The sequence below is a fragment of the Erythrolamprus reginae genome, chromosome 4 (genome assembly GCF_031021105.1).
Source record: "Erythrolamprus reginae isolate rEryReg1 chromosome 4, rEryReg1.hap1, whole genome shotgun sequence".
Lineage (NCBI taxonomy): Eukaryota > Metazoa > Chordata > Lepidosauria > Squamata > Dipsadidae > Erythrolamprus > Erythrolamprus reginae.
The window spans coordinates 111,531,387-111,543,620 of NC_091953.1; the positions used below are offsets into that span (position 1 = coordinate 111,531,387).

The following is a 12,234-nucleotide window of genomic DNA, read 5'->3' on the forward strand; positions in this document are numbered from 1 at the left end:
TATCCTAGTCTCCCTTAATTTTCAAATTCAGCAAAAACGTGACATTTATATTTATTTATTTCTTAAATTTCTATGCCGCCCTTCTCCGCAGACTCAGGCCAGCTTACAACAGAAGCGGTACGAAAACATATAAGAAATCCAGCAATTAAAACAGTCTAAAATTATCTAATAAAATACAATGATCCAATTTATCTAAAACCCCAATTACGGTATCTAAATTCATCTAAAGCTCCTATTAGATTAGATTAGATTTATTGGATTTATATGCCGCCCCTCTCCGAAAACTCGGGGCGGCTCACAACAAGATAAAAACAATACATAATAACAAATCCAATACCCACCAATCTAATTACAATTTTAAGCTAAAAATTCATAAAAAACAACCCCAGAATATTAAGAAACACGCATACAATCAATCTAATACCAAAACAACATGGGCAAGGGGGAGATGTTTCAGTTCCCCGATGCCTGACGGCAGAGGTGGGTTTTAAGGAGTTTGCGAAAGGCAAGGAGGGTGGGGGCAATCCTAATCTCAGGGGGGAGTTGGTTCCAGAGGGTCGGAGCCGCCACAGAGAAGGCTCTTCCCCTGGGTCCCGCCAGACGACATTGTTTAGTCGACGGGACCCGGAGAAGGCCAACTCTGTGGGACCAAACCGGTCGCTGGGATTCGTGCAGCAGAAGGCGGTCCCGGAGGTATTCTGGTCCGGTGCCATGAAGGGCTTTATAGGTCATAACCAACACTTTGAATTGTGACCGTAAACTGATCGGCAACCAATGCAGACTGCGGAGTGTTGGAGTGATATGGGCATACTTAGAGAAGCCCATAATTGCTCTCCCAGCTGCATTCTGCACGATCTGAAGTTTCCGAACACTTTTCAAAGGTAGCCCCATTTAGAGAGCGTTACAGTAGTCGAGCCTCGAGGTGATGAGGGCATGAGTGACTGTGAGCAATGACTCCTGGTCCAAGTAGGGCCGCAACTGGCGCACTAGGCGAACCTGGGCAAACACCCCCCTCGCCACAGCTGAAAGATGTTTCTCTAATGTGAGCTTTGGATCGAGGAGGACGCCCAAGTTGCGGACCCTCTCTGAGGGGGTCAATAATTCCCCCCCCAGGGTAATGGATGGACAGATCGAATTGTCCTTGGGAGGCAAGACCCACAGCCACTCCGTCTTGTCTGGATTGAGTTTGAGTTTGTTGACACCCATCCAGGCCCCAACAGCCTCCAGGCACCGGCACATCACTTCCACTGCTTCGTTGACTGGGCATGGGGTGGAGATGTATAACTGGGTATCATCGGCGTATTGATGATACCTCACCCCATGTCCTTGGATGATCTCGCCCAGCGGTTTCATGTAGATATTAAATAGCAGGGGGGAGAGGACTATTATATTATATTATATTATTATAAAACACAATCAGTCACAATCAATTCTATTTATTCATATTTTGTGATAATAAGGACAATAAAACCTCAATATTTTTCTCTCTTTGAGAGAAAACACCTTGATATATCCACATTATACTTTGCTTTGAAAATTATGCTGATTCCAATGTACTTCTGAAACAATTTAAGATACTGACTCTTACTTATATAACCTTTCATGGCGGCTGGTCTGCTTAAAAATGGGTCTTTAATGGTCTGGACCAGCATGAATTCAGACAGAATTTTGGGAGTGACAAAGATTAAAACCTACCAGGAGTTAAAGTTTTGAAATCCTGAAAAAAAAAAAGATTTTCATTTGCTCTTTTGCTTTTTGCAATATTTTCTGTGCTCTCAAAATCCAGAAACCTATGTTTAAAATTTTAAGATGGATAACTTATTTTTTCAGGAAAATAAAGATATCAGGTGGGCATCCAGATGGGATTACATTTTGGAATCCATGTCCCACACGCACATACAGTGGTTTAGGTAAGGCCTATTTTAATGTTATAATTCAAACCATTTTATAGTTCGATATAAAAATGAATGATTCTAATAGCAGTTTGCCTTGTTTTCCAGTATAATGAATTCACTGGTGATTGTCCTTTTCCTCTCTGGAATGGTAGCTATGATTATGCTAAGAACTCTGCATAAGGACATTGCAAGATATAACCAAATGGATTCTACAGTAAGTATGTTATTGTTTTGTAAAATTCCTTCCTTCGTTCCTCCCTTCCAAGCTGCCTTCTCTCCCTCCCTCCCTTCTTCCATCTCTTTGTGAGAAACTTAAAAGCAGCAAGGTCTCACATTGTATATTTAGGTATTTAATTTATTTTCATAGTTGAAGGGCAAGCAATGACTTGATGAAGTAATCCAAGTGGATGCAACCACATTTTCTTACTTGGAGTACAAAGTATAGTATTAAATCAGATTAGATTTATTCAGAGATGGGTGTCTGCTTTGGTGTGTAAAGCTTAAATAAAAGCTTTTTGTTTTTCTACTCCAAACACCAGGAAATTACATTACTGTTTCTCAGTTATTTATTGTTGAAATTTAGTGATGTGCTTTCTGAAAGCTGCAAAAAAGGGGTTTTAGGGTTAACCACCCTGATAGATTAGATAACATACGACAGCATAATAATAATAATAATAATAATAATAATAATAATAATAATAATAATTTATTAGATTTGTATGCCACCCCTCTCCGAAGACTCGGGGAAGCTCACAACAACAATAATAACAATGTTACAATGGAACAAATGTAATATTAAAAAACATCTAAAAACCCCATCATTTAAAAACCATGCAACACACGCATACCAAACATAAAATATAAAAAGCCTGGGGGAGGTGTCTCAGTTCCCCCATGCCTGGCGATACAGGTGAGTCTTAAGTAATTTGCGAAAGACAAGGAAGGTGGGGGCAGTTCTAATCTCTGGGGGGAGTTGATTCCAGAGGGCTGGGGCCGCCACAGAGAAGGCTCTTACCCCGGGGCCCGCCAAACGACATTGTTTAGTCGACGGGACCCAGAGAAGGCCAACTCTGTGGGACCTTATCGGCCGCTGGGATTCGTGCGGTAGAAGGCGGTTCCGGAGTTATTCTGGTCCGATGCCATAACACATGTTATACATTTAATACTTTGTAATTAATAGTTCTAACATAATACGAGTGTTTTTTCCTTAGTGAGACTCCGTTTTATATAAATGTATTTGCAATCACAGTTATTTGGACTATGTCCAATTAACTTTATTTTAGCTCAGCTCAGTGGTATAGAGGCAAATACATTGATTGCTCTTCTCAAATTGCATATGTGCACTTATTTAACAGTAAACTTTAGTAATAGAATTTTGTGTCATATTTAATTTTTAAAGAAAAACAGTAATGCAGATTCTTCCATGGTGTGATTCAGTTTCCATGGATAATTGTTCCATGGACAATAAGTATTTATTAATAGCAGATATTAATAGAGAATATATTATTTGTTGTACTATCATCCCCTTGAGCTGTGAAAAACGCACTGAAGTACAGTACTTTATGTGTCAGTTGGCAACATCTTTCTTCTCTCCCTTTTGGTTACTTTTGTCATGGATATAATTTTTTAAAATGAAATTAGTCATTTGAAGAAAAAATCTCCTTTTTTTAGTATGCTTATTAAATAATATGTGTTCGGAAACTTCAGATCGTGCAGAATGCAGCTGCGAGAGCAATCATGGGCTTTCCCAAATATGCCCATGTTACTCCAACACTCCACAGTCTGCATTGGTTGCCGATCAGTGTTGGTTATGACCTATAAAGCCCTTCATGGCACCGGGCCAGAATATCTCAGGGACCGCCTTCTGACGCACGAATCCCAGCGACCAGTTAGGTCCCACAGAGTGGGTCTTCTCCGGGTCCCGTCAACCAAACAATGTCGCTTGGCGGGACCCAGAGGAAGAGCCTTCTCTGTGGCGGCCCCGACCCTCTGGAACCAACTCCCCCCAGAGATTAGAATTGCCCCCACCCTCCTTGCCTTTCGTAAGCTGCTTAAACCCACCTCTGCTGCCAGGCATGGGGGAACTAAGATACACTTTCCCCCTAGGCCTTCACAATTTTATGTATGGTATGTTTGTATGTATGATTGGTTTTTATATAATGGGTTTTTAACTGCTTTTTTAGTATTGGATTTTGTTGTACTGTTTTACTGCTGTTGTTAGCCGCCCCGAGTCTGCGGAGAGGGGCGGCATACAAATCCAATAAATAATAATAATAATAATAATAATAATAATAATAATAATAATAAGTAAGAGTTAATTTATGGTTATGTTGCATCCACAATTCAGGGGAACTGGTGGGTCCATTTGAAAGGTTGAAGTTCAACCACCATGGAGAATGTGACCAGTTTACCAGAAGACAAACTCAAATGAAGCTAAGAATTTCCCCAGATATCTACTTGTAAGGAAGTAGAAATGAGGGTCTGGGATCCAAAAATCAAATCTCATATTTGTGCATATATACGTAGACATATTGCTAAATACGAGCCGGAGTGGTGCAGTGGTTAGAATACAGGCTACTTCAGCTAACTGCTAGCTGTAGTTCAGCAGTTCAAATCTCACCACCTGCTCAAGGTTGACTCAGCCTTCCATCCTTTCGAGGTGGGCAAAATGAGGACCTACCCTGTTTCCCCGAAAATAAGACAGCGTCTTATATTAATTTTTGCTCCCAAAGATGTGCTATGTCTTATTTCCAGGGGGTGTCTTATTTTTTTTCAATGAGGAAGAATTAAGTCTTCCACTAAACCATGAATTTATGATCCGCTTTAAATATGGTAAATTGGAACTCTTATGTCTATCAATCAAAAATTTAATAAATAGAAGCAATATATATCAAGCACTATCAATGCCAGCAATTATTTATTTATTTATGTATGTTATTTTATTGGATTTGTTTGCGTGCCGCCACTCTCCGAGGACTCGGGGCGGCTCACAGCATATATAAAAAACAGAACAATAATATAAATCCAATTAATGCTACATTTAAAAACAATCATGTAAATTCAATTTTAAAAGAAAAACTTATCAACCCAATCATTCAACAATCATACTTAAAACATTCATTGGTCAGGGGGAAGATCTAAAAGTCCAAAGCCTGGCAGCAAAGATGAGTTTTTAAGCTATTTTGGAAGGCAAGGAAGGTGGGGGCAGTGCGAATCTCTGGGGGGAGCTGATTCCAGAGGGTCGGGGCTCCCACAGAGAAGGCTCTTCCCCTAGGTCCCGCCAGCCGACATTGTTTGGTCGACGGGACCCTAAGGAGACCAACTCTAGTTTACTAGTCTATCTTATAATAATTATAAAATATATACAGTAAAATTATTCTAACAGATTATATACATTCCTATGCCTATGGTTATTTGGAACAGGATATTAGAGGGAACACTTCCCCCTACCGTATTTAAAACTACGGTATACGTCTCCTACGTCTTACTTTCGGGGGATGCCTTATATTAGGCAATTCTATGAAACCTCTCCTGGGTCTTACTTTCGGGGGTGTCTTATTTTCAGGGAAACAGGGTAGATTGTTGGGGGCAATATGCTGATTCTGTAAATCACTTAGAGAGGGCTATAAAAGCCCTATGAAGCGATATGCTATTGATAAACAAAACAGAGTTTTTGACTGCTGTTTGAATAGAAAATCAGACACAAATGGAATATTGAACACTAGGAATTCAATCTGGATATATTCATGGAAGCACATCCCCTCCCAAACACAAGCAAAACTGTAAATCACGCATGGCGGAAACATAAATAGTCAGTGATGGTATGTGGGAATGATTCTGGGAGACTGAAGAAATGCTGCCTAGGGACTGGTCAGATAAGAGAGAGCGTAGCCCAGTGGTCTCCAACCTTTGCAGTCCAGCAGCGGGGGGAGAGGGGAACTGGGCCACGTGAGCAGCAGGCTGGCACACGTACACAATCCTTTTGTGAGTGGTGGGCCAGTACACAGATGCACAGCTTGGCTTGCATTTTAAAAAAATTGAATATTTATATATTGAATATATATACAGTGGTACCTCATCTTACGAACACCTCTTCTAACGAACTTTTCAAGATACGAACCCGGTGTTTAAGATTTTTTTGCCTCTTCTTCCGAACTATTTTCACCTTACGAACCCAAGCAGCTGCTGCTGGGATGAAGGGGTTTCTTTTTCCCCCCTTTTTTGAAGAAAGAAAAGGGAGGGGCGGCTTGGAGGAGGAAAGATTTTGCAGAGAACAACGTGCTTACAAAGGCACTGAAACGGTGTCTTTTTAAGAAAGAAAAGGGAGGGGCGGCTTGGAGGAGGAAAGATTTTGTAGAGAACAAGGTGCTTGCAAAGGCACTGAAAGGTGTCTTTTGAAGAAAGAAAGGGGAGGGGCGGCTTGGAGGAGGAAAGATTTTGCAGAGAACAACGTGCTTGCAAAGGCACTGAAAGGTGTCTTTTGAAGAAAGAAAAGGGAGGGGCGGCTTGGAGGAGGAAAGATTTTGTAGAGAACAAGGTGCTTGCAAAGGCACTGAAAGGTGTCTTTTGAAGAAAGAAAGGGGAGGGGCGGCTTGGAGGAGGAAAGATTTTGCAGAGAACAACGTGCTTGCAAAGGCGTGTCTTTTGAAACGGTGTCTTTTGAAGAAAGAAAAGGGAGGGGCGCCCCCCTTGCATTTCTTCCTTCCCACTCACCCTTTAGCCTAGCCTTGCTTCTTCCACCCGCCCCCTTTAGCTGCTCCTCCCTGCCCTCTGTTCGCCTCCCTTCTAAAGTTTGGGATTTTCTGAAGGATTTGCACTCATTATTTGCTTTTACATTGATTCCTATGGGAAACATTGTTTCATCTTACGAACTTTTCACCTTATGAACCTCCTCCTGGAACCAATTAAGTTCGTATGATGAGGTACCATTGTATATTAAAAACAGGGTACAGAAAAGCAAAGGGAATATATATAATGTACATTCTAGCAATTATAATGTACTTATGTAGTACGCATAGGTGGGGAAGGAGGGAAGAAAAGGGGGAGGGGGAATGGGGAAGAAGGGGAAGAGGTACGAATGGAGGAAGGATAGAAGATTAGAGCAAAAAAGAGTAGTAAGAAGAGGAATGTAGAGGGCCAGCGTTAGAGCTGGGGCTTCAATGCTTTGCAGCCTGTGGTTTAAACATGTAGGTGGTGTAGATTTCCCTAAAGTTTTCTCCATATGTGTTTGACGTAGTTGCTAGTGCCAATACATATCAGTGATTTAAGGGTTTATTCATTCATTTTATTTATACAGTGGAACCCCGACATAAGAGCTGCTCTACTTAAGAGCAACTCGAGATAAGAGCTGGGAGGGGAGAGATATTTTTGTTCTACTTACAAGCCCAAATTCGAGATACAAGCGCCAAGGAGCTGTCTCCTGAAGCCAAACGCTAACTTCCGCGTTCGGCTTCAGGAGACAGCTGCGAAGCGGCGCGCGTGTTTTAAAAGGTTGCAGCCGGCCTGGGGGGCTCGGGGGGGTGCTTGCAGCTTTCTTTCTTGCTCTTTTTCTTTCTCTCTTTTACCTTCCCTTCCTCTATTTCTTCTTTTCTTTCTCCTTACCACCTTCTTCCCTCCCTCCCTTCACTCATTCCTCTCTTACTCTCCCCTTTCATAAGTTTCCTTGCTTCCTTCCTCTGTTCCTGTCCCTTCCCCCTTTCTTTCTTGCTTTCTTTCTTTCTTTCTTTCTTGCTCTTTTTCTTTCTCTCTTTTACCTTCCCTTCCTCTATTTCTTCTTTTCTTTCTCCTTCCCACCTTCTTCCCTCCCTCCCTCCCTTCACTCATTCCTCTCTTACTCTCCCCTTTCATAAGTTTCCTTGCTTCCTTCCTCTGTTCCTGTCCCTTCCCTCTTTCCTTCCTTCCTTCCCACCCTCCGTCCATTCATTCACCCATTCCTCTCTTGATCGCTTAACGCCGGTCCCTGGTGCAAAAAGGGTTGGGGACCTCTGTCCTACAGGATTGGGTGGCAGAGAAGTTGAACATATGTAAATTTAAAAGTTTAAGAAAGTTTACAAGTTAAGTGAAAGAAACTTCATTATTCATTTATATGTACATGTACATTTCTTCATTAAAAACATGTCTTTCTGCATAATTTAGACTAACTTTGTGAGTTTTTTGAGGGCTGGAACCAATTAAAATTATTTACATTAATTCCTATGGGGAAAAGTCGTTCGAGATAAGAGCTGCTCGACTTAAGAGCCCATGTCCGGAACGAATTAAACTCGTATCTCGAGGTACCACTGTAGTTCAAAATTTGTGTCTACCGATGTTTACAGTTTGTCGTATCAATTTGATGTTATGATTCGTGTCGTGGGTTGTTAATTTTACAAGTTGTTTTTGTTGGATATTTTTCTTGGTGAATACTTTTTAAGTAATTTCTTTTTTTTAACCAATGGTACCATTTGTCCCAGGTCTTGTAGAAATCTGTCTCATCCCTATTTTGCAGTTCCATTGTTAACTTGGACATCTCTGCGCATTCCATTATTTTAATCCATACTGTTTCCAGTATTGTGCATATAGAATCCTCGCAGCTGTAATAATGTGAAGCTTGGCTTGCATGAGTAGCAGGTTGCCACACACACACACACACGCGCGCAATTGCCTGCCAGCTGACAACTCACAAAAGTTGAGTTTTGCACAGGGTGGATAAAAAACAATGATTTTTAAAAATAAAAAATAAAAAAAATGATTTTTTTAAAAAAATGAGTAGGATTTTTTAAAAATTAAATCAGATTTTTTAAAAATCAAAGTTATTTTAATAAAATGCTTTTGGAGTAAAAATCTGTAGATAGTGTTCTATTTAAAATACATTAACAATTTAGTTTATTCAGCATGAAATGGAGCTTAGTTATGTAGCATGAGACTATGTATTTTGCAATATTGGAACTGTTGGTGAGTCAACAGGTCAGGAGGAGCAGATGACAGTTGCTCTTTTAAAAAATTGATTTAAATCAAATCCACCCTGGTTTTGCATGCATGCACATGTGCTCAGCTGGGCATGGCCTGGTAGTGAGCTTGTGGACAAGGGGTTGGGAGCCTCTAGCACAGCCCAAAGTTGCAGAGTGGTTGGGACAAGAGGCTTAGGAGGAAGCTCCCTAAATTATTTGAGCTGTAAATGAGAGAACAGGAGAATTATGAGCCGCCATGAGCCACGGCGGTGCAGTGGTTAGAGTGCAGTGCTGCAGGCTACGTCTGCTTCCTGCCAGCTGCCTGCAGTTTGGTAGTTCAAGTCTCAACAGGCTCAAGGTTGACTCAGCCTTCTATCCTTCCGAGGTCGGTAAAATGAGAACTCAAATTGTTGGGAATAATATGCTGACTCTGTAAACTGCTTAGAGAGGGCTGTATAAGTCTTAAGTGATATTGCTATTATACTAGATACAATTGTACAAATCAGATTTGTACTAATTTGTTGTTAGCCGCCCCGAGTCTGCGGAGAGGGGCGGCATACAAATCCAAATAATAATAATAATAATAATAATAATAATAATAATAATAATAATATGCAAATCAGGAAAAAGGAGAAAAATTATATGGAATAGGATCCCAGTGTGGCCCGAGGAACAAGATAATGTGAAGTGTTAATACCACTTTATAATGCCTTGGTAAGGCCACATTTGGAATACTGCATTCAGTTTTATTTATTTATTTATTAGATTTGTATGCCGCCCCTCTCAGAAGACTCAGGGCGGCTAACAACAATGAAAAGACAATGAAAACAAATCTAATATTAAAAATAATCTAAAAAACCCCAATTTAAAGAACCACTCATACATACAAGCATACCATGTATAAATTCTATAAGCCTACAGGGAGTGAAATTTCAATTCCCCCATGCCTGACGACAGAGGTGGGTTTTAAGGAGTTTGCGAAAGGCATGGAGGGTGGGGGCAACTCTGATATCTGGGGTGAGCTGGTTCCAGAGGGTCGGGGCCGCCACAGAGAAGGCTCTTCTCCTGGGTCCCACCAAACCACATTGCTTAGTCGATGGGACCCGGAGAAGGCCAAAATTTTGGTCCCCACAATATAAAACGAATGTTGAGACTCTAGAAAAATTGCAGAGAAGAGCAACAAAGATGATTAGGGGACTGGAGGCTAAAACATATGAAGAATGGTTGCAGGAACTTGGTATGTCTAGTTTAATGAAAAGGACTGGGGGAGACATAATAGTAGTGTTCTAATATCTCAGGCGTCAGTGGAACTGCTTGCCTCCTGAAGTTATGAATGCTCCAACACTGGAAGTTTTTAAGAACATGTTGGATAACTATTTATCTGAAGTGGTGTAGGGTTTTCTGTCTACACAGGGGGTTGGACTAAAAGACCTCCAAGGTTCCTTCCAACTCTGTTATTATTATTATATTAGTAGATACATGGAAGTCCATTAACCTCAGGGATCTCAAGTTTTTTATTTATTTATTTTATTGATTGCTATAATCGCTCATCTCAATAAGTGACCCAAGGTGGCATATATCATTTTAAAAATGCTGTTATGATTCTGGCCAAACATATGTTGAATATCAGTGCTCGGGGAAAGTACAATGATTTGTGTCCCAGGTTTAGCAGTTTACTGTAGAAACTCATATTCTTGTTTGTAGGACAAGTTGAAATTTTTTTATCTTTGTTTGTTAATAGAAAAGAATTCTGAGATTCCTATATGATAAAATTCTGATGCATGTTTTTGAACGCTTTGGAAAAGCTTGTATTTCCCATCATTTTGGAAGATTATGTGAAATGATTAGGAGGATTTTATTTATAGCACTCATTGAATAAATTGAAATATTATTGAAGCTGAAATAAATATTGCATGTGTAAAAAGGATAGATTAATAAAGTATAATAAATGACAGAGTTGGGAAACCTATAATTATGTAAATCAACCAGATCATTGTAATATGATAAACTGATTGTTTCCTTTTTCAGGAAGATGCTCAGGAGGAATTTGGATGGAAGTTGGTCCATGGTGACATATTTAGACCTCCACGAAAAGGAATGCTGCTTTCTGTTTTTCTGGGTTCTGGAACTCAGATTTTAATTATGACATTTGTTACATTATGTAAGTGCAGTATAAATACTGTTAAAATACAGGTTTATTTCCAAAATCTGAATTCTGTAGGCGGGATTTTAAGAATGTGTGTGTGGTCTTAAGCTCTTCTTTCTCCTTGAAAGTAGCTGTTTTCTACTCTTGTCGCTCCACCAATTAAAAAAAAAACCCCTACATTTAGAACTGTAAACAAAATTATGCCACCCCCACCCCCGAAAATTGCTTTCAACCCGTTTGCAGTGCCAGCAATCTCTTTTTTGGTGCTAAGGATTCATTGATTGATTGATTGGATTTGTATGCCGCCCCTCTCCGTAGACTGGGGCGGCTAACAACAGTAACAAAAAAACAGCATGTAAATCCAATGCTAAGACAACTAAAAAACCCTTGTTGTAAAACCAAACATACAAACATACCATGCATGAATTGTAAAGGCCTAGGGGGAAAGAATATCTCAGTTCCCCCATGCCTGACGGCAGAGGTGGGTTTTAAGGAGCTTACGAAAGGCGAGGAGAGTGGGGGCAATTCTAATCTCCGGGGGGAGTTGATTCCAGAGGGCCGGGGCCACCACAGAGAAGGCTTTTCCCCTGGGCCCCGCCAAACGGCATTGTTTTGTTGACGGGACCCGGAGAAGGCCCACTCTGTGGGACTAACCGGTCGCTGGGATTCGTGCGGATTGTTAGTAACACTCAGCGGTGGGCTACTAACTGGAACACTAACTTGCACTCACTGCCGCGGCTTGTAAGTGCTTGCAGGCCAGTGCAATTTTGCTTCTGCACCTGTGGAGGTAGCAAAATTGCGCACAGAGCCACAGGTGCACCCGTGTTTCGTTGAGGTTTTTTTTGCTTCCGCGCATGCCGAAACATGGGCGCGATTTTGCTACCTCCACAGGTGCAGAAGCAAAATCGCGTTGGCCCCGCAAGCACTTATGAGCCATGGCGGAGAGTGCAATTTAGCATTCTGGCTAGTAGCCCACCACTGGTAACATTCCTTGTGCTCTTAAAGACCTGGTCTTGCGCAGAAGACCGGGATGGGGGAATTGTAGGTGTTTCCATATATTTGCTAATATCTAGAAACTGGTTCCTTTTGTCTCTTATTCCTGAATTTTATACAATTCAGTTAATCAATATGAGAATGTAACAAAAGACTATAAACTTTTAAAATATTTAACTGCAGGCCACCCATTTTGCCTTTTCTTCCTTGCCATCTCTCCTCCCTTTTTTTCTTGATATGTATTCTAATCTGTAGTCACATAAGCAATGTTTCT

At 40.8% G+C, this 12,234-nt stretch overlaps 1 protein-coding gene across 1 annotated transcript in view; it reads left to right on the forward strand.

The window, feature by feature from the left end:
- TM9SF2 (transmembrane 9 superfamily member 2) overlaps positions 1–12,234 on the forward strand; it is a 59,647-nt gene that overhangs the window by 21,744 nt on the left and 25,669 nt on the right. The window contains exons 8-10 of the mRNA XM_070751221.1: positions 1,831–1,910; positions 2,001–2,109; positions 10,850–10,982. Of these exons, the coding sequence (XP_070607322.1) occupies positions 1,831–1,910; positions 2,001–2,109; positions 10,850–10,982 (322 nt within the window). The remainder of the gene's footprint in view (positions 1–1,830; positions 1,911–2,000; positions 2,110–10,849; positions 10,983–12,234) is intronic.